The sequence below is a fragment of the Neodiprion virginianus genome, chromosome 7 (assembly GCF_021901495.1).
Source record: "Neodiprion virginianus isolate iyNeoVirg1 chromosome 7, iyNeoVirg1.1, whole genome shotgun sequence".
NCBI lineage: Eukaryota > Metazoa > Arthropoda > Insecta > Hymenoptera > Diprionidae > Neodiprion > Neodiprion virginianus.
Window position 1 is genome coordinate 1,147,032 of NC_060883.1, and position 23,637 is coordinate 1,170,668.

Sequence of the window (23,637 nt, forward strand, 5' to 3'; positions counted from 1 at the left end):
GGGTGTCCATATTGCCTGTCTCTCTCCAAGTTTTCAAAATATATATCCGATTTCGTGTTTGAAGCTTCCTAGGGCAAGTAAATAATGAAATATCGAACGTTTTTTCAAAGTTGAAGAAAAATCGTGAAAAATTTTCACGGGTGCCGACTTTGCCCGTCCGTGAACGTGTATTATACCTGCGATGCGACAAGCAGAAGCTGGGAGATTTGTGCATCGGCATGAGATGAGAGGGAAACCGAGCGGTGCAAGGTAAATAATTTACACAATAACGGGGGAGTTATTGTCCGTGAGTAAGAAGGCTGCACGGAGGTAGAAGGGAATTAGCCTGTGTATAGCCGGCCGCAGGCTGGACGCCCCGAAACTCGGACTCCTGCGCAATATAATAGTGAAAATCGTGATTTGGAATAAGTTAAACTGATTTTAAACTAACTTAGGAGGTCGTCGTGCCTCCTTTACCCTCTTGCCTCGGCAGTTAGGCTATTTTTCCGAGATTTACAAAGCCACTGTATCCCTACGTTTTCTGTATATACAACTGAAAGGTGTGAAGTTCAAACCTTCGCCGTTTCCCTTTATTCGTTGACAGAATATCACACAGAATTTCAAAATTCGACTCGGGTTAAACGATATTTTTATATGCAATATTCATAGAAAAATTGTGAAAATCAAGCCGTCGAGAACTGATTTTCAGGATAACTCATCACAGCTTTGTACGAAATTTACAAATAAACATAAAAAAATGGAAATTTGAATCTTGTCAGAGTAGTATGAAAAAAAAAGTACAATTTTCGGTAAAATCTACACCATGTGTTGCCCTGTATAATAAGTTGTAATCGGTGAAAAAAAAACCCTTCGTTCAATCACGAGATGTACTCACCTACTAACGGAAAATATTTGTTTTTTGGATTTCAGATAAAGCTATCATTAATTATCCAAAAAACCATTTCTCAATGCTTGAGTTTTCAAAATTTTTGGATAAATATTTCATAAAATATTGTCCAAATATCGTTCTTTTATATGCTCAAGATTTTGTAACCCAGAAAATTCACAAATTATAACTGGATGTTTTTCCTGTCCGAAGTAAACATTTTTCCAAATGTGTAGCCTGAATATTTTCATCTTTCTTCGTCGAAAATTTTCTCATAGCGCACGAACAGTCGGGTAGGTAAACAAGTATTTTTCATACTATAAGCTACTTTGCATGATGAATATACAAAGATAATGACAATGACAACAAAAAGTAATAACAAGTTCCACGGATATTATTATTCGTATACAATACGACATAATACGCTAAAGAGGATAAGGGATGAAGGGATTTTTTTTTTTTGTTTTTTTTTCCTTCAACTTCAGGGAGTTCAGGTCAGCTGCAAAGGTCTGTCACGACGACAGATTATCCTTTACTCCTTATTTTCCGTCACGTCCTATAATACTTATACCAGTAACTTGCCGATGCGTGTAAAGAAAAAAGGGAACAAAGTTATACGAAAGGACGCGTGGAGAAAAAAAAAAGGAAGAGAAATATAATCTTGAAAACGAATGCGGGAATAGTTTTCTCTTATAGAGATTTGAAAAACCAAATGTCATGATCGAGAATATCGTTGAAGAAACGAGGTTGAAAATTTTTGGAATTTAATCACAGTGTCCAAATATCTTTTACTACGTATGTGGGACATTCCACGTCAAATTGGCGGCCCATATACCTCACCCTGAAAATTCCGGAGACTCTTTCGAGTCGGTATGAACATCATACCAAAAAATAGTTAAAATCAAAGGGGATGACGTACACATACTGCTAATTTGTGCGTGGAATGCCCCATATATAAAATCATCTAATCTCGCATAAAAATATTTATCTGTATAAAATACACCTTCTTGAACGATAAGAATGTGGTGGAAAATTTCGCGAGACTCGATCTTTAATCGAAATCGAAACCAGAAAATTTGTTTTTGAGTCGCAGTTTCATTTACGGTGGGTAGAGAATATCGACTGAATCGTCTTGTACCTGTCGATAATCGTTTAATCGACAAGAAGAGAAGCCGTATAAGAAGGTACTGCATAGAGGACCGCAAAAGGGGGCTCAAAAACGACGTTCAACATGTTTCATTCCTCTCTTTCTCTCCGCCTGGGGTATTTTTACGTTTGCCCCGAAGGTGGGCCGAGGTTGACTATATACGAAAAAAAGGAGACAAAATTCCGCGATCCCCTCTCAAAGGTAATAACATAATTCCGGATTTCGATCTAACAGCGGGCGCACAGAGAAAAGAAAAAGCAAAAGAGAAGAAAGCAAGAAAAAAAAAACGAAGAATCACCCCCATTATATCCACAAGGCAATTGTGTGTCCTTGCAGACGATGTCCAGGAGCATTATACACATAGCGCAGCAACAGAATAAGAACCTTTATAAAGTGTTTTTTTTCCCTCGCAGCAAGCACAACGCGTAAGGGATGCAGAGTTTGTTGAGAGAGCGGGTGTGTAATTACACCGACAAAGGACGGATGGATGTGTGCGCGTATACCTAATAAAGGGCGAGAGTTAGGGGGATGAACCCGTCGGTCCAGTTAGCGAAAAATCCCCCCCCGCGCTGTAGATGTCCGCGTCAAACAGACCGCCTTAGACTTTTCATGGTGGTGGTGATGCTGCTTCGGCAAAAATCCGAAGAACTTCTGGAGCAGCAGCAGCAGCGAATTGGATGCAGGGACACATTGTGCGGCTCTTTATAATTTTCGAAAAACCGACAATAACCGCGCGGACCTGGCCGAATGACCGCCGCCCGACGAAAACGCTAAGGTATAATATAATAGCTATGGGCAAAAGTCCGAGAAAATTATTTTCTCCTTCTCCTTCTCCTTCTCCGTGCAGCCGCCCCCTACTTACATACTTAGTTACTTAAATGGGGTACGAGAAAGAAGATGTTTTTTTTTTCTCGTTCTTCCTTCTGGCTCTCTCGTCTTCTTCTTCTTCTCTCTCTCTCCGTCTCTCTAACAGGTAAGACCCTACACCTGGGTGGTGTCCCGAAATTCCGCAGATATATTGACCAGAAATATTTCACAGTTGCTTCTTTCTTATTGTACGAACGCGCACGAAATTGCGAAGAGAAGATAGAGAGAGATTGTGTGTACAACATTAAGGGTGGTCCTTAATAGGTTTTTTTTCGAATTTTTATGTTCTCAGGAGCTTGAACGCTTTCAAGTTGAAAAAAAAAAAAATTCCCCTAAAAATTTGAGCTCTTCGTATCAACTCTAAGATAGTCAGCTGTTGTGTGTTCGAAGTATTTTTAGGAAAAACTGTTTGTGTTCTTTGCAATTTCACAAGTCGTTGACGAATATACCGAAACTAATGAAAAAAACATATATATTTTTTTAGAGAATTGTGTGCAAGTCACAATATCAACGGAGACTAAGATTTCTTAATTTTTTTTTTTTCTCATAGAGTTACATGAATCAATACTGGTTGGAAATAATAATTGATTTTCGTTTAACGTGTAATGAACTGTTAGAATAACGTAACTACATGAATCTATCTTAAATTTTCTAAGCTACGAAAAATGTGCAATATATTTTAGAACGCGATTGTTAATTTCGTAGCTATATAATGGACAGAATGATAATTTTATGCATAAATTAAACTTCCGAGGTTTCAAAAATTCGACAAATTCAAGCGTTAATTCTTATACACTCCGATGTTTCATACTTTTTTTTCATGTGATACATCGAACATGTGACGATTATACAGAAATGTAATAATAAGCCTCGAGCACAGCACAAATCAAGAAGTAGAGAAGGATCGTCGCGAGCAGCGACGACGAGTTACAGCTACAAATATAATTCGAAACCGATCTTTCCGCTTCTCCTCGGTTCGAGAAAGAGAAAAGGAATGAGAGGAAAAAAGGACGCGGTTAACCCCCCTGACGGCTCGTTTCGGTTCGGTTGCCTTCTTATCTTAAGTGTTTGGAGATCGGGCATGTTTTGCGTATCTATTGTCTCCTACCCTAATTAGATGCCGTTTGGACAGGCGGTTAATGAATTGAGGGTATATAACCTGGGCCATGCGGACGCGCAGACACACAAAGAGGCACGAATACACGCGCGTGCATAAGCTATGGGAATGGGTAAGGCGAAGCGACGAATAGCTGCCGTTACCCCCGTAACCCTAAACGCGAATATCCCTTCAAATCGCCTCGAAGAATCTAAAGAAGCGAGGGAAGAAAAACGGGAAAATCGTTTCAGGATATTTTAAATTTCTTATTTTTCAACCCCGTCGCTCTTTATTCCCCCTGTGCAAAGATACGAATACTTATTCGGAGGTTCGAAAGTGGAAAAAAAGAATAGCGAACAAAGCAATGGGTATTCCGTAAACCGTGCTTTCCATTATTATTATTATTATTGTTATTATTATTGTTATTATTATTATCATAACGGATACATCTCTTCTTCTGCATCGTGTGTATAGTCAAATATTTTTTCTCAATACATCAATAGGTACAATATTCTTTCGGAAAGAAAAAGGATTATATACCGAAATACGATACCGTTTATATATAATGTATGTGTGTACTTATACATGTACTAATATGCGTGTACTTTGTGCAACGTGCGAAAAATCTCGCCCGACTCTAAGATGTAAAATCTTTGTTTATTTTTTTTCTTTGTTCGTATGAACTCGGACGTTCTGTTTTAGACAACTGGGAAGCGAAGATTAGGCGAGTCAATTATCTCGCGAGAGACACCGGCAACAGAGTCGCCACCTAGCGGGGCGCCGCGGTACTATCAGTTTTTTTTTTTTTTGGGAAGCGAACGGCGGAGGATAACGGCTTTATAAATCACGGACGAATTGTCCCGATTCGAGAAACGGTAAAGAACGGAATTGGATTTGAAAAATAAAGTGATTTCCTAACGAATCGAAGTCTTTTATTTAATCTGATCGCATAATATGTTGCAAAACCTAAGAAAATCACTAGATTTCAGGGTATAATGAAAGTTGAACTTAATTTTCACCCAACTACATAAGTTTCGGTCACGGTTTCGGTTTCGGCTGAAAACCGCGTTTCGGTCGGACACTAATGCAAGAATTATCCCTGACACACATAACCTACAATTACAACCTGCTGTATTTTGCCAATCCAACGAACCCTTTTTATCACTTGATATATAAACATATAAGATATATAACCTATGTATAAGTTAGGCATCCAAGGGATTTTATGGACGTGTCTTTACGACGTTCATCCTTGAAATATACCTTAGTATAGTATCTATATACATACGTACCTACGATATAGACGACACGCGGGGTATGTAAAGGACGCGTAGCGTGGATCATATACCTATATGTATAATATATAAGTTTAGAGTTTACCAAGGATCGATCAAACGCAGATAAAATGCGGTGTATTCAAGAATGCTTTTAGCGGGGTATTTTGTTGTGTTTCTTTCTTTTTTTTTTTTTCTTCGAGTAGGATTTGAGTGAGGTATGGCGAAGAAGAAGACCGAGAGGAAGGCGGGACGGGACGATGTTTTTCGAAACTCGGACGTATAGTGGTAACGTCTTGAGACCTAGGTTAATGGGAGGTGACCGCGCCTGTCCAAATTGTTATATATGTACACGAGGCATTCGATGTCTATCCCAAAGAGGTCTATCCCTCTGATCATCAACGATTTGATCCCATCGATTCGAGGTTTCTTTTCGATCTTTTTTTTCTCTTTTTTCACCTCCTTCGCCCCGCAAATTGTTATAAATTTACTACCGAATTATTTTTTTTTTTATCAAAAAATCGTTCAGATTTATTTTTGTTACTAAGAAAAAAAATGCGAGCTGAGATTTTATTTTTAATCCGACGTAAAAGATCGTAATTTTTTTTTCCCCCAATCATAATTCAAACTACAACAGCAAATTGTTGGATATATAATTTTGAGAATAATTAAGAATTTGAGAATGAGAATTTTTTTTTTAAACTTGCGAATCATTCAATAGATGGATAGGATACCTAATGTAATCTTTCTATCGCGCCTTCTCTATGCTTATATCCTAATATACCAGTTTCCAAGGCCACGTTGCGCCATCTCTAAACTCACCAACGAACCGAAGTGAGAGGATAGGTATACCGGGGTGGAGTTAACGGCGTGCGTCACAAGGTACGCGAAGAATGTGAACCTCGACGTTTAACCAACCATCGATAATACGACGACTACAAGGCGCTCCGTAATTTCACGTTGCGAGAAAAATACGATTTTCAAAAATTTTTTCCACAATAAATAAACGGCAAAACAATTCCTCCAAATACATTATATCCAAATACGAAAGAGGAAAAGAAAAATGATAACTTCGTTCTTACTTACTTGACAAATTCCGATAAGCGTTACACAGTGGTCAATTCAAATATTCAAACAACGAAGTGTTCATTCAAATAATACGTAACATCGTAAATTGTTGCATTACCAATATCGAGAGGGGGGGGGGGGGGGGGAATGTACGTACGTAACGTGTTTTAGATAAGCTAATTTTTTTTATTGTCTATTCGTTTAGCAAAAGAAGGGGCTAGACTAATTGAGCTTTTTGGGCAAAATGGGGGGGTCTAGGTTTGTAAACGTACTTTTTCGGGGGCGGGGAGAGGGGGGATAAGATCTTGAAATTCGTTACGTATTATTCGAAGCATGGAAATTAAGGATTTGAAAAGTACTCACCACGTTGACGAAGTCCTGAAAGGTGATCGCGTCGACCGTCGATTCCTTGACTCGAGCTCTGAGAATGTCGCGCTTATTCGCGGGGACTTCCTCCCTCCATTCTTGACTGTCTAGGGCGACAAGGAAATCGTCGAGAGGAATCTCGCCGAAGCCTTCCGGATCATACTGTAGCACAAACGGATAAAAAACTATCGTCGATCTCTTTTTTCTCTTCGACCCGAAAATAATTTTCCTGCGGAACAGCAGACTATCAATTTCGTCGAAATTAACCATGAAAGCGAAAGAGAAACTTATAGAAAACTTGTTGTGAAAATAATTGTTAATAAATTTAGAAAAACTAAAACTAAAAAATCCATGAATTTATATTTTTTGTTACACACATAATTATGCCGAATTGATTTATATACTTGTATTAAGTAATTGCCCGTTTTGCAAATAAATAAATGAATAAGCCTTGTAAACAAGTAGGTATACAAAAATGAAACGAAAAGCTCCCCCGCCCTCTGTTTAAAAACTTTTTTCTCACCTTGTCGAAAAGCATTCTCCATCTCTGAAACAGACAAACAAAAAACAAGGGAAATTTAGTTCAAGATTATTGACGTGAAAAGAATGAAAAATGTATTTTTAATCCCGACTGAACCATAATGTTAACTTTTTTTACTAAAAACCACGGAAAAAAATGGCATACTATTTCTTCGTAACTTTTTTTCCCTCGTCTACGGAAAATATGAGACCATTCGAGTTTATTCCCTTGTTACATAATAATATACTTTAATTCAGAATAGATTATTTTTCATTTTCATTTCCAAAAATATACATTCAACTGCGTTCGCCGGTTCTTCTGTCTAGAAAAAAAGCAATATATTCTGTTTTTTATACTTACATCCTTGAGGAACTCCCGTCGGAATTCGGACTCGTCGATATCGATTTCCGATCCAAGATCCGTGTGATCGGTGACGTAACCGTCGGCCCCATCGCATTGCAGTCCGGCACCGCTGTGAGTCTCACTATTGCAGGCATATTCCTCTTCCTGCAATTCAACCGCCGCTGCTATCGTCGGTATAATCGAACCCGCACTGCCGCCCCCGCCGGCCATCAGCATTGTCTTATAATTTTGCCAGTCTTTCTCTCCTCGATTATACGCCCTTGCGCTTCAATTCTATCCTCGCGGTTTATTTATTCGTAAATATAACCGCGCGGATCTCCTTCGTCTTCTTCTCCGTTTTCTTCTTGTGTTATATATTTCAACCGGTATTATCTCATCACCCTGCATCCTACTGCATCTGAAACAATAATACGTTCACCATAAAATATCGTCGATTACAATATCAGATAATTGTTATAATATGTCAGATACCTATGTATATACCTATGCACTCAACAAATCGTTTGAATGAAAAAATAATTCAGTAAAGAGTGTACAGTAAAAAGAAGAAGGGCGGCAGGGGGGGCGGGGGGGGGGGGGGGGGGCGGAATCGAATTCGATATGGACTTTGGGGTAGGAAGAGAAACAGCGTCGAATTGCTGATTGAAACGCGGGCTAGAAGGAACCCTTAAAAATGCAAGGGGAAGCCTCACCCGCACCTAATTCAAATCTATAGCCAAAGTAACGAGAGGAGCGGAGAACTAAGACGACTCTTCTCGCGTGACAAAAGCAACCGGATATATACCCATCTCGATACGCGTTCAAACCATACAAATTTCATACACTTTATCCGTGTATAATTTTCATTCCCGCATGCATGCACAGGTTTTGCAAACTATTTATTACACTATTATTTTCTACTTTTTTCTACAACGCGCTGATCGATTCTCTGCTTGTTTTAACGTTAGTGAAAACATGAGAAGCAAAATATAGACGTGAAATGTGAGGATCGAATAATTAGAGAATAACGAAAAAAGAAGAGAATAAATTTACCACGACGATTCCTGTAATTATGTTGAACACAGTATTTTTCCAAAAAAATGTCAGATTTTGATATTGCGTCGATAGATAAAATCGTTTTAATAAATTATGGAAAAGTTAAATCGAATAGAAGGAATCTAAAAAAGCAAAACCAATAGCCTTTCAACGTGAGAACAATCGTATAAAAAATCGCGGGACCAATCCGAGAGGACAATGATCAGACCCAGGTCAAAGTGGTATGGAATGCCCCATATACGGTATTTTTCCGATGTGTGCGAATTTTATATCTGCAATACATCACAACCATAGAAATCCCCGTGTTAGTCGCACAAGACGTGAATAAGGGTAAGACCAAAAAAAGGAAATTTCTCCGCGAGTGATTTTACAAGGGTGGAGAACTTTTTAAAAAATTGAAAAATCCTTCTCTCTTCTCATCGGAATTGAATTTGAAGAACTCTATAGCACGATTTACGACGAGTTGTTAGAAATACGCTTATTCCCTGCACATGGGAATAGCTTGCATCACACACAGCATCCCTCGCAGCCTGTCAATGCCGGCACCCACGTGTCGCCATGACAACGGTTTGGCTCGTAGGACGCCATCGCGTTAAAAGACGTGCAACCCCTAAAAGCGTTCCGGGTTCAAAACGCTTTCTTACCGCACGCCGTCGTAATACACCCGCTATTGCATAATCAGATACGTACACGATAAATATTCGCATATATCATAGGATTATTGTGTACATCGATCGATTCGTCGTGAAAAAGAGAAGAAAAATAAAATCAGGCTAATTAAAAAGTACACTCGTTATAGTTATGTGTATATCGTATTTTTTTATTTGCGAATATACATTATCCTTGGGGAAAAAAATATTTAAAGAAATGAAAAACACAGGAGAAGCAAGAAATCGGCAGAAAAAACCTGGACGGAAAGTATGAAGAAAAGAAAAAAAAATGTAAATCAAGCGGAGATAAATCTAAAAAATTATCAAAAATACACACTGTACATACAATAATACGATCTGCACCTACGCGGTTTTGTTATCGATTTCTGCAGCATCGGGATTCGAGCGAAGATGAGCGAGTTCTGCAGAAACTCGATATCCCTCATGTCGTGATAATGATCTTGCACACAATAATCCACGAAAATAAATACACGGATACTGCACTGCACGACTGCGACACTTACTATATATACAGTGTATGCGTATAATACAAGGCACTCGTAAATAACGATAAAAATCGTTCACTACAGGTATAAAATGTAACGTGTGAATATCGGTAATACAGGTACGTGTGAGTCGTAGCGGAACGCTGCGTGGTGGAGCGGCTACATCGTCGGCATGTTTGAAGAACATGCGGAGGTGGGATGAAAGTTGTACACACAACTGAACTTAATTATATACACCCACAATATCACCGGAACACAAACAGTCGACAAATACGTCTTACTACGGAACTCGCGGTTCCATACCTTATAAATTATAATAAACCGAAAAATCTCACGATCCGTGATAACGCTGGTATCTTTGCTTCATTTTATATATGTATTCAAATATCGGGTCGTCTCGAAGAGATGTATGCGTCTTACGCGTGTATTTGACGCAGGGTGAATTCGCCTGCATTCGTGCAATTCAGAGTAAATTTTACCGATCGTCATTTGTCCACTTTTTTCACCATTAACCGAAAGTTCTCACGCTAAGCAAATGTCGATCGGTACATAAAGCGCACCCTAAATTGCATAAATGCAGGCGGATTTACCCTGTGTAAAAACTACTTACTAAAAACACACACGCGGTGATTCAAGTATACCTATACATATGTACCTTACAAATTCGCGAAACGCGCGCAACGCAAAGTTCGTGAAACGAACTGACATTGAACACGTGGCGACGTTGATAACAATAATAACAATAACAACGATGATAACTGTATTACGAGAACGAAGTAACTTAAAAAAGCCAACACGAAACGAGATGCATAGAAACGCGTTTTTGTAAACTGTAATAAAAATGTATAAACAAAGACAAATCCATATATCCGACGGATTCGTCGCTTCGTCGCGTAGTCAATTTGTTCCGCTGTTGGTATATCAACTATTTTTCACCGCGTAGACCGCGGCACGAGAATGTAAGGTATGTTCGTACCTATAATATTGGCGCGCGACGGACCGGCGTACGGGCGTCGCGACGACACACTGCAGTATGTAGTAACAACAGGAGAATCAACGGCGAGTAGCTGCAGGGGTAGCGTGACGCGTTGACTACACTACTATCCGTCGGCCCGTAGGGGCGGCCTGATACCGCCTCGTACACCCCCGACAACCTGCACCGATTCCTCTCCCCCCCCGCAAAGTGGAAGAAGAAGAGTGTCGATGGTGGTGGTGGTCGACGTGCGTGACGCCGCCTCGGTGTTGGTGCGACGCAACCCCTCGTGGCCGGCGAACAGGCGACGTTATTGCACCCTGCCGCGATCATCCCCCTCGTCTGACGAGCTCGACGACCCTTCTCGCCGCGTCTCATCGCGTCGCCCTTGGTAACTCTTCTTCGCTACCGCGGTCATCTTGTAATTTCCGTTCCCGTTCTGTATTATGTGTATGCGTTATTTTCTACATCTTCGTTGTCGTTGCTTCTCATCGCTTCGATTGTCGTTTTGGATATACATATAGAATTTTTCTTTATATCCTTTCCGCAACCCTTAAATATTTCCCTCAAGATAACCTAAATCGACTAACCTAACGTCAACTTAAATTAGCAAAAAATTTTATCGATCGTTTAAAAATGAATAAAAAAAAAAAAAAATAAAGAGCGAAAAAACTAGTACGCAAACGATCTTGTCGTGGATGATGTAAAAATCTGACTAGTTCCTATATTTATAATTCACCATCTCTACATTTTTCGATAGTTTCTTGGAGAATTTCGCCCACATTATGCGTTCACGTGTACGTATCATACACGCTGTAACACAATCACGTACGAAATCGTGCATCCTCCTGATTTCCTACATCCCTGAATCCTTTTACTACCGACTGAACGTAGGTTAAACATACATATACGCCGCTGGCTCGTCGTTTCGAGGGTTAAAATCAATACGAGTCTCGGACTGAAACGCGCTGCTGCAATTCAACAGCGTTGAAGAGCTGAGCGCTGCATCTCGTGCGTTGTATGGTGTAAAGTATACATAAATATAATACATTTCTACACATACTATACATATACATATACTGCGATGTACGACACACGTGTACGACACTTTTTCGTACGACACTTTTTCGTACGACACTTTTTCGTACACGTACGTTAAGCAACAAACGCGCGAGGTATATAATTTGAAAAAGTCTCAAAATGTGTTATTACATTATAGGAACCTACGTGTTATTATTGTTCCACGGAAGCATGAAACTGAGAAAATGTGAAATAATTACGCGTGTAGCTTAATTTCAAGATAAAACAACAGGAAGGCAAGTTTTTTCAATACCCTCTGTTCATTGACGCTCGTTTTGCTCCTTGATTTTCTTTTTTGTGCCCAGCTTTTCTACGATCGATTCTTCAAATTCGAAGACGAGGTCGATGTCTGATATCGTGCAGCAGCGTGAACCGCGTTGTCTTGACTCGAAGCATCGTGAATATGAGCTTTATAAAATTCTTGTTTGCTGACTCACTATTTATTCCGCCGACGAGAATTTAACGGTATTGAATGTACGTGACTGCAGATGCCCTGATTGATGCACAAAATCACTCCGATAACACGTGGCCACTGAACCGCACTACGATTAAATATAAACTATCACAATCAATCCGCACTCACTGATTCACTCGCGTTGGATACATCATTAGAAATCACCATAAATAAATTATAAATTATCGGATTGACGATTAACGATTCTACCGTACAAATGAATTTTCATAGAACCGAGGAATTTCAGATTTTTCATCGAGCACGATATCACAGAGCGAAAAATTGACTTTGAAACACCGGGAAAACGATAGCGAAGCACCGACGGCGAGTCTAAACTTGTCGCGGCAAGAAGAGACGCGACATCACGGATAACCGGCCGACCGGCGATACTTATGTTCGCTGCTATTGTGGCACGAAGCTTTACGAACGAATATATTGATTGATCACGCGTTAGTACGATTGTTTAACGTTCGAACATGATTCTAATTAAAGAATATTACTCGCACGACAAACGGCCGATCCGAAGAACGTTCGCGAACGTCGTTATTTACAAATGGCGGCTGGATCGGTTCGCGATTGTTTAATCGTGACGTCACAGAGCCTGCCAAAATGCAGCGCATTATTGAAACTGTAATATCGATATCGATATGAGAGGAAACCTTCTTTTTATCACGTACATTACAGACTAGCATACACTCGGATATAATGAATACTTCTAACACAATTCTAATGCAAGAATATTACAAGAATATTAGACTCACGGCAAACGGCGATCCGAAGAGCGTCCGCGAACGTCGTTGTTTACAAATGGCGGTTAGATCGATTCGCGATTGTTTAATCGTGACGTCACAGAGCCTGCCGAAATGCAGCGCATTATTGAAACAATAATGTCGATATCGATATTCGAGGAAACTTTGTTTTCATCGCGTATATTACAGCCTAGCGTACACTCGAGTATAATCTATACTTCCTAAAACAATTCTAATGCAAGAATCTTTCAAAGATTCTTCAAAGATCGGAAAAAAATAATTTGTTTTTGGTTTCAAATATACGCAGACATCCAAGTATCAGGGAAAAATAATATCTTCTTTTATTTGGTCTACTCATTTATCGGAGAAAGTTCGCCGACGCAACATAAATTTTCCCCCCCTCCCTCTTCTCGTTTCCTTTTTCATTTCAAACTCTTTCTTTCATTCGTCATCGAGGATAAGAGAAAAATAAATACAACAAAATGAATCAAACGGAATGATGGATGAAAAAGGAAAAAGCGATCGGTTGTGTGGATCGATTTTTTTCTCAATATAAGCAGAATTAATAAGTGATTGTAATAATAATAATGATAATAATAATAATAATAATAATACTTATTATAATTATTACTATACATAGAAATAAACATGTGATTATAACAAATTTTCTATTAACACATATAATTTTTTTCTTTTTTTGTTTCACCCTTTCCTTATGCCTCTTCTCTCGATAATATGTACACGCATATATAAATAAAAATATAATACACAATTTTAAACGAGCTGCAGGAACTGTGATCGAATTATTCATTTCAAGTCTGTAGCCGCGAGATTATATTATTAGTACCTCGTGGAGATTTTTTATATAACCGTCACGCCCGTTGTCGTTGATATATCATACAAATTCGATACCCTCGAACTTTTTATCAGAAACCTTGGTTTCGGACAGTATCGATAATCCGTCGATTGTAAAAGCAGTAATATAAGTGGCCATGCGGCCCTGATTCTCTTCGGTTTTCAGGGCGACGATTATCTCGTCCTTGGAACCGGGCAAGAATTTAAAACTAGCGAATCCTCGTATCGGTATCAGAGTTCCAACTCTGGTTACCTGCGAAACGAACATCGAACGATTACATAGAACTCAAATTTTCTCTTCTCTTCTCTTCTTCTTTACGATTATATATCTTCCTGTTTAAAGAATATTAGTTAACGTCAATAGAAAGAATTTCTGCCGGCAAAACACTCGCAGCCGCTCTACCTTGATGTTTAAAAAGTTTTCATCCGCCGTCAGCAGCACGTTACACCCCATGCTTTCGTCTTTGGTTTCGTTGTACTGTTCCTCCGAACATCTTCTGGGTAGGAAAAACCAACTTTTATGAACGTCGCTCCACACGCCTGACTCGTGTATCATGTAACCTGTGAAGACATAGGTGAATAACAAGTGTACATTTCAGAAATTAAATAACAGTCGTAGGTATCGTTCCAATTTTTCTGTTTGATTAAGCCTAGACTAAGTAAGTATTCTTGGCTAATTTGTTTGCGCAGCAAACACGTGTACATCTGTTTGCACAACTGTTTCGTGGACTACTTTGCAATCAACAGAGTGGATTCAGAATGAAACTTGCATGGAAATATACATCCTCATATTTTTCCATATTACCGGGAAATTCTATGTTGAGTGACTGCCTCATTCGTTTGTAATTTGAAACCCAATTCAGCGAATGCGTCTCTCCGAGTACAGAGATGGTTTTTACCCACTGAGGATTGTTGTTGACAAATTCGCCTGCGCTTGTCGTCCACTCTTTGCCCATACTGCCAACGTAAAGCTGTTCGTCCTTGACGGTCGCCCACTCAGACTTGAACCCTAAAAATGATAAGCAGAGTAGCGTTATCATCAGACGACAATCTTGTATCTCTAGCTCCTCTTATCGCCCTACAGCTTGCTCACTGTTGGGAACGTAACGATCAGTTTTAAAGTCTCACCCTTGGGATTCTTTCCATTTCCATCCATCAAAATAACCCACGGATACACCTGGTCTCCCTCAATGGAATATATCATGCCCGTTCTGTCGTCCATGGTAAGAAGTCTTCCGTCGAAGGTGACGAGCTCAGAGAGTTCCATGCCTCTACCTTTCATGGCTAAGGAAGACTGGAGGATGATGTCTTTATCATCCCACGTAACCGAGATAAAATTTCTCTCCGGAACCCAGAGCAAACTGCCGCGTTTCATGATACTGTACCAAGAATCCTTGCTCTCGAGGTTCCTTGATTCCTGATCAAGATCGCTAATTATGGCTATCCTGAATGAGAATCCAACCTTTGTTCTGACCGACTTGGTGAGCGGGTAGGTATTGTTGTACTTGTAGTAGTGGCAGGCGGAAGCAGGGGCACGAGAGTGCGCAAAACTGTACTTGAGAGTACTGGTAAGATTTGGAAAGGTGTAGAATATCACCAGGACCATCAGTACAGCGGCGACGACTAGCAGGAACTGGCTCTGCACCCGAAAGGTGCTGTTTCCAACTCTGTAAACGTGGGGAGTGCGTAGAGCCTGGCGCCAATCCCGTATAGACTTCATTTTCTCTCTTCGATTCTTCTTCTTCTTCTTCTTCTTCTTGAAAGTTGTCTCGCCGACAGCAGCGTCTTCGTTTGAAAAAGTTGAGGTGGATCGATGGTTGATTGCATTTGTACCTCCACCGACGCGCACATCATGCAACATCGTCGGTCATGTCGTCACTTTTTTCTGCGCGATACAAAATTCGCTAGAAGATTGATGTCGAGGGATTTGGGACCGGGTTTGAGTTTGGGTTTGTATTTAGGTTATCAATATCGCACCTCATCTATACCACGTATGCTGACTGACACATGCTGTCTGTTTTATTTTCTGCTTTCGCGGTTGTTTTGCTGCGTCAACGACGACGTTTCACTCATCACACCACCGCACACATTGCGAATAAAACAATGAAAATGGTACAAGTCAACGCTGCAGCTCTTTTGACAGCTGACCTGATCGGTTCACCTGCTGGTCGCGTGTCAAGCGAACGAGGCAGGTGTGATTCGGTCAGGCGAACGTCGTCTGCCAACTGTGACTTCCGGCGCGCATGCGCCACCTCTTTTTTTTTTTATCAAATCGCATTTCCTACAAACTCGCGATATAGCTTCATTCGGTAACGTAATTGGGACGCCTGCCGTAAGTCCTGACAGGCAACCGCGCAATATACGCGTGTGCAGCGAGTTGCCGAACCACGTAAGCCCACGTGATCAAATTTTATTCGACTTTGCCAAGAATTTTTAGACAACTAATTTTTCATTTTTTACCACACTGCAAGTTTAACGAGAAAATCAACAAAACTATCATTAAGAGCTACATTGTATCATCAAAATGAAAAGCCACTAAACTACCTTCGATGCTGACAAACCTGCAGTTTATTCACGAAAATTAAGAAAATGTTAGAAAAAATGCCTGAAATCTTGTACAATGTGTAATTTTATACGCAGCGAATATACGATCTAGCGAGTTTTTGTGCTGTTAGAAACGTTATAAATTGAGTAGGCAAGACGAGTGGGAATATTTTTTATACATAATACTCACTTTTTTCAGGGTACGATTGTGACGCATGTGAAATCCAAATTCGAAGACGAGGTCGATGTCTGATATCGTGCAGCAGCGTGAACCGCGTTGTCCTGACTCGAAGCATCGTGGATATGAGCTTTACAAAATTCTTGGTTTGCTGACTGACTATTTCTTCCGCCGACGACAGTTTTAACGGTATTGAATGTGCGTGACTGCAAATGCCCTGATTGATGTATAAAATCACTCCGATAACACGTGGCCACCGAACCTCACTACGATTAAATATAAACTATTACAATCAATCCGCACTCACTAATTCACTCGCGTCGGATACATCATCAGAAATCATCATAAATAAATTATAAATTATCGGATTGACGATTAACGATTCTACCGTACAAATGAATTTTCATAGAACCGAGGAATTTCAGATTTTCCATCGAGCACGATTTCACAGAACAAAAAATAGACTTTGGAACACCGGGAAAACGATCGCGAAGCACCGACGGCGAGTCTAAACTTGTCGCGGCAAGAAGAGACGCGACATCACGGATAACCGGCCGACCGGCGATACTTATGTTCGCTGCTATTGTGGCACGAAGCTTTACGAACGAATATATTGATTGATCACGCGTTAGTACGATTGTTTAACGTTCGAACATGATTCTAATTAAAGAATATTACTCGCACGACAAACGGCCGATCCGAAGAACGTTCGCGAACGTCGTTATTTACAAATGGCGGCTGGATCGGTTCGCGATTGTTTAATCGTGACGTCACAGAGCCTGCCAAAATGCAGCGCATTATTGAAACTGTAATATCGATATCGATATGAGAGGAAACCTTCTTTTTTGCACGTACATTACAGGCTAGCATACACTCGGATATAATGTATACTTCTAAAACAATTCTAATGCAAGAATATTACAAGAATATTAGACTCACGGCAAACGGCGATCCGAAGAGCGTCCGCGGACGTCGTTGTTTACAAATGGCGGTTAGACCGATTCGCGATTGTTTAATCGTGACGTCACAGAGCCTGCCGAAATGCAGCGCATTGTTGAAATTGTAATATCGATATCGATATGAGAGGAAACCTTCTTTTTATCACGTACATTACAGGCTAGCGTACACTCGGATATAATGTATACTTCTAAAACAATTCTAATGCAAGAATATTACAAGAATATTAGACTCACGGCAAACGGCGATCCGAAGAGCGTCCGCGGACGTCGTTGTTTACAAATGGCGGTTAGACCGATTCGCGATTGTTTAATCGTGACGTCACAGAGCCTGCCGAAATGCAGCGCATTGTTGAAATTGTAATATCGATATCGATATGAGAGGAAACCTTCTTTTTATCACGTACATTACAGGCTAGCGTACACTCGGATATAATGTATACTTCTAAAACAATTCTAATGCAAGAATATTACAAGAATATTAGACTCACGGCAAACGGCGATCCGAAGAGCGTCCGCGAACGTCGTTGTTTACAAATGGCGGTTAGACCGATTCGCGATTGTTTAATCGTGACGTCACAGAGCCTGCCGAAATGCAGCGCATTATTGAAACAATAATGTCGAAAGCGATATTCGAGGAAACTTTGTTTTCATCACGTATATTATAGGCTAGCCCGCACTCTATATTTAAACGAACTCAAATGCGTTTTAGCGAATGAACGAAATTACAGCTTATGTAATTTATGTTTTTACGAGTATTACAAATCTCTTCAACACAAACCCGACAAATTTCGGAACCACTCTTCAGAATATCTACAAACGGAATTAAACATTTGAATTCGAAGCGGTGTTGACTTCCTGCCTGCGAGTTATTGACGTTTTTGATTCGATGCAGAGAGATGTATTTTTAAGGTATGATATCACTGACATGATAATTAATATGAAGAAAAACACTTTTGTGACTGAAAATACATACTCGGGTATTAGGGAATTACAGAAGCGCAACATCCTTATTTATAAATTGAAAGAAGGAAAAAAATTAGAACAAAAAAAAACAGAAAGTTTTAATATCAATTTTAATTTGGTTCAGGCGTTTTAAACTTACATAGCGTTTGCTATCAAAGGACTAGGATAGGAATTCAGATTGTTGAACAGTTGTTGTTGGACAGAATACTGACACAGAATGCACTTTACGTATTATCAAGTGTTGTTTATTCACACTTATTAGCAAGAATCGCAATTGAAATTGTCGTTATAACGCATTGTCAGGTAAAAATTGTCTCGCTGGTGTGTGACACTGTTAGCAAATCATTATTTATGTTGTGTTTTCTTAATTGCTTAACAACTCAAGAAATTTGTTGATGTCATTATCATTGTCATCATTCGACGACTTCGTTACCTTTCTCGGTGAGCATTAATTGTCAATTATCTCGAGTCTCCGGTTCTTCGTCATACGCAGCCATGATCTTTTCCATTATTTCCCACAACTTTTCCCTGGTGAGCTCCTTGCAGAATACCTGTCAAAACACGATATTACAAGACTCTTTTACCTGGACATTTCAAATTTGTAGGTTATATCAGGTTAGGTAATGAAAGAAAAGAAAGAGACAAATACGAGATTGCATTCTTCAGGGACTCTGATAACTCTGAATCGGAAAAATTAAGCTATCGAGTGACTTAATTGCAATTCAAGAAATCAATGTAACAATGCCGAGGAGATCAATTTGAGTAAAACTCGGTATAATCAAAATCTCTGAACCGAAGCTGTTCATTTTGCTTCCCTACTTAGCGACGAGTTTTCAAACCTAACGAATATCTCGACGAATTTTTTAATCCAAACTTGACAACTGAGTATCATAAAATCTCAAAAAACCACAGACCCAAATTCATTTAGTTTTGATATTACTCACATTAAACCAGGGCTGCTGATCGCACTCATCCATCAATGGCACGACGACCCCGTATATCTGGAGAGTCAAGTTAATACAGGCAATGGCGATCAAGTTTGGGGGATAATCGAGTATGGCAGTGGAGTGGTGAAAGTCTTGTAATAGCGCCATGCTTGTTCTTGCGACAGGATACTTTGACCATTCCTCTTCGCCGAACCACGCCTGGAGAGACCTCAGGTAATGCAACATGTACTGAAAAAGAAACGACCAATGTCTCAGCTTAAATGCCGAAACAAAGCTACAACTCATCCCTGATTACATTCAGATATCTACCCTGTGTGGATGTTCAGGCGTAACTTGGAACTTGAGCATCCTCATGATCAGTAGCTCAGCCTGTACAATTGCATCTCGCATACTCCAATACTGGTCCCCTAATTCAAGTGGTTGAGAACCTCGATGCAAGGTATTGTGGGCAACGTTCATAACGTCACGGATCTTTAGTGGGTTGTCTTTGACTTTGCCAGCCAGGTAAAGACAGGTCGCCGCTATCAGCTGTGCAGAAATGGTTTCTTCAATTTATTACAGCTCGTTGCCAGACGAGTGTTCTTGTTTGTTCGATTTTGAGAGAAGAAGAAATGACAGCACTTACGTAGCAATCATAACCTTCCTGATCACCCTCTTTGAAGAATCTGTGATACAGCGTAGCCGCGGTTGCTATCGTCAGCGGGTGGGCATCCAATTTGAATCCTAAAATGATTAGAGTAGCAGACGTCAGTTAGTTTGGCTGGTTTATAACTTGCGCTCAAGAGACACGTAGAGAACACGAAGACTAATACAATTTTTTGCCATAGATATAGAACTTGGTAAAACATCAGAAAACATAGTCGAAGATGAAACTACGCAGCGTCAATTCACGCAAATTCTCAGGTCCGAATGAGAATAGTTTTAAGAAAAATTGAGCAAAATCATTGAGGGAGGATGACTAACCACATTCGAAGATGAACCTGGAAGCGGTGAAGCTGTCGTTGGCCTTTGTATAGTCAACGACGATACTTTTCTGTAGAGAATTCCTTTTCTCTCGCTGCATGGCAAGTACGTCTATAACATCTTTCATTTTTGAGCTGCGTAACGAAACAGAGCAAAAAATATAAGGAACAACAATTATTGGGTTGCCTGGGAGAAATCACTAAGCAAACAAGGGGCGGGACTGGGTTTCGATTTTCGGTAACTGAAAGTCTTTAGCATTGAGGTTAGGCGTCGTTTTCGGAGCATCAATAATTTCACTCTGACGCGCATTTTAATCTCACCTCAGAGTTTCGTTGCTCGTTGGCTCCGTCGGATTCATCGTTCGATCTCAATTACTGCTTTTTATTTATCGAGTTTCTACGGATACGCTTGCTTTAAAATCACCGAAACCACGCCGAAGAATGACGATCAATCAAACATTGAGGCGGCTTAAATTTTCGTTCAGCGTTGTTTACACTGAAGGTGCCTAACGTTAGGCAACCAAGGTTGCGTTGACGCAATTCATGCAATTTAATCAAGACGTTGGACTAGACTTTGTGCCCCTGATTATATGCAACCAGAGTTATGACTCTGAATCTTATATAGTTTCGGTAAAGCGCTATTTGATTTTCAAAAATTTGTTGAGAATTTTGTTTACCTACATCTTGCCTCAGAATTCCGACTCAACGCCTAGAATTTGATAATATAATGTACCGGCTGATAACGATTCTTGTTTGCCTATAAGCGGAAATATTAATCATCCACAAATCCCAGTTAAACCTGCCTTACGATAATCAGCCGATTTGGCAACCCCAACATTACGTCAAAACGCTCGTGCGGTAAAATCAAGGCTCCATTTGGTTTCAAATAGCAGGCGTAGTTTGAAAAATGAGGCACAAGTCAACGTGGCTCTTCTCTAAGTGTATTCTTAGAGCGTGATATACTAATTGCACGCATGTACTTAGACGCAAAAAATTCAAACTCTTAGAACGTGGATTGACTTATATGGCACGAAGCCTCTCGTCTCCTCCTACACGCAAAACATGCAATGTCGCTTAGGTATGTGGGCTGTGCGGCAGTTCACATTTAACCGTAAAAATAAAATACATTCAATACAGTCATGCTTACAAGACGGGGAGTCATGTAAATTTACGACCGTTCTTAAGTCCTTCCGATTTTCACTCGCCTACTATCTCTTCCCGCGAATTCATTAGAAACCAAATACGTAGATTCGTGTGGGCCTTTATACCAGAGATGCCACGCACATGGATAGGTGGCAAGTATATATTTACGACCGGTAAACGGGATATAACGAATCATCCGCAAAGTTTTCATCAAACGTTTGTTAATTTGTTCGCTAATTCACTGCTAACAAAAAAAAAAAAAACTACGTATACTTATAATGTTATTACAAGGAACAAGTCAATTGAGTACCCAAGATATCTAAAATTCTGATGAAAAAAAAGTGTCTACGTTGTAGCCTTACCAGAATTCAATAATTAATTAGTGGACTTAAAAAATCTGTCATATGATAATGAAAAAAAAATTGGTAAAAAGTGTTGTATAATTATTCCATCAAACAAGGATATGTGGTCGATTCTTTTTAAACATAGGTATATGACTACGCACTTAATTGCGAATGCACCGACAAACTGTACTCTGAAGTTTATATACCTACTGTTATTATTTTCATTTACTTATTAAGTTATTATTCTTTTCAATCTGAATATCATATCGACCAAACCTACAGACAGGAGTTCAGTAATTACATTGCTAGGTTTCTTAGTAGGATGCAATGTATGTTACATCTGATTCCTCAGCGTTGCATACATTGCACGTCATTTACATAATTTGGCTTAATAAATAAGTACAGGTAAAGGACGAGCCTAGTTCTAGAAGGAACGCAATCGTCGTCGCATATAATGGCAGCGAATCGGGGCATTTATTACGGGCAGTCTATAGGCGGTAGGCGATCGTTTCGCCCGACGAATTCAAAGGAGTATGCTAATTGGAAATCCGGGGTATCGGAATCGTCTGCGAGGCGGCTTGCAGCGTAAAACTATGCCACGACACTCGAGTAAGGTACACGACACGCCGACTCCCGTTCTTCGTATTCATCAGGCATATCATACTCCTGCAGGGGAATCTCGTATCTCGTATACACGCGCATACCCGTACAACACAGTACACGCATGTTACACGTGTTTACGCACGTACGCTCACTTGATTGACCCGGTGATACGGCCTGCGGCTTTATGCGCCGCAGGAAGGAACCCGAATACCTTCTTGCGGCAGGACAATTGTCTCTCTGGAATGATTGAAATAAAAAAAAAAAAGGAAGGAAACACCACGTGTTGCGAGAGAGAAGGAAACGAGACGTTGAATGCTAGATTGCGAAAGCGATTCATCTGCATATGAATTTCGCAAATCTTTAACGATTGTTCGCATTTGTGTAACACGCTGTTTCTGATAAGTATTGTCTTACAGTGATAACTTCCTGAAAATGTAAATCAGTCCGACTGAAAGTGAACATGCGACGAGACGTCAAGTTCCTTCAGACATCAGAAACAACGCGGAGCGGAGCCGGATCAGCTATCGCTTAAAACGACCAGGCCTTCCGTCTGTGCATACGGATCGCGTGTGGGTGCTGTCAGCGGTGAATATCATTCGACATCGGTGTAAGTAAGGTCAGGAGGTTGCCGACGTAACTGCAGGTAAACGACTCTGTCACACCCACCTGCTCTGGAGGCGTTGAATAAAAACGAAAAATTATTACCGAAAAGTGTCAGAAGAGAAAAAAATGAATTCATTTTTCCCGCGTAACACACTTTGCAGAGGAGAACGTAACTATAAGGATTTGGTCTTAACAGGATATCCGCAGCTGACCGTAAATAATCTGGACAGCCGCAGCAGCAGCAGCAGCAGAAGAAGAAGAAGAGGAAGAAGGAGAAGAAGAAGAAGAAGAAGAAGAAGAAGAAGAAGAAAAGGGAAGAGAAAAGAAAAAATGAGCGAGAGAAGAAAAAGTAGAACACCCACGCGTGCTGGGAATTTAGGAGTTTCCGATGAACGGAGATACCGGTGTATGTATACAGAATACACAGACATACCTCTGTACACAGCTGGTACGAACGTGTCTGATTGTTAATAAGGAAATACTGGTTCTCACGTACAGGTGTGTACAGTATGTGTATATATCG

At 40.1% G+C, this 23,637-nt stretch overlaps 3 protein-coding genes across 3 annotated transcripts in view; all 3 read right to left on the reverse strand.

The window, feature by feature from the left end:
- The window catches only part of LOC124308409 (protein rhomboid), a 153,355-nt gene extending 142,451 nt beyond the window's left edge, over positions 1-10,904 (reverse strand). The window contains exons 1-4 of the mRNA XM_046771112.1: positions 9,619-10,904; positions 7,564-7,963; positions 7,207-7,230; positions 6,681-6,845 (exon numbers count right to left, since the gene is read on the reverse strand). Coding sequence (XP_046627068.1) covers positions 6,681-6,845; positions 7,207-7,230; positions 7,564-7,782 — 408 coding nt within the window. The 5' untranslated portion in view covers positions 7,783-7,963; positions 9,619-10,904. The remainder of the gene's footprint in view (positions 1-6,680; positions 6,846-7,206; positions 7,231-7,563; positions 7,964-9,618) is intronic.
- Positions 10,905-13,329: 2,425 nt separating this feature from the next.
- Positions 13,330-16,082, reverse strand: LOC124308408 (soluble calcium-activated nucleotidase 1). Its single transcript, XM_046771111.1, has 4 exons — positions 14,997-16,082; positions 14,674-14,877; positions 14,272-14,429; positions 13,330-14,121 (listed from the first exon to the last, which is right to left on the reverse strand). Exons 1-4 carry the CDS (start codon positions 15,727-15,729, stop codon positions 13,909-13,911), a joined length of 1,308 nt encoding a protein of 435 aa, XP_046627067.1. The 5' UTR covers positions 15,730-16,082; the 3' UTR covers positions 13,330-13,908.
- A 2,539-nt stretch (positions 16,083-18,621) lies between these two features.
- Positions 18,622-20,916, reverse strand: LOC124308415 (cyclin-Q). Its single transcript, XM_046771120.1, has 6 exons — positions 20,743-20,916; positions 20,423-20,556; positions 20,085-20,182; positions 19,769-19,987; positions 19,457-19,687; positions 18,622-19,063 (listed from the first exon to the last, which is right to left on the reverse strand). The coding sequence occupies exons 1-6, from the start codon at positions 20,778-20,780 to the stop codon at positions 18,968-18,970; spliced, it is 816 nt and encodes a 271-aa protein (XP_046627076.1). The 5' UTR covers positions 20,781-20,916; the 3' UTR covers positions 18,622-18,967.
- Positions 20,917-23,637: the final 2,721 nt, after the last annotated feature.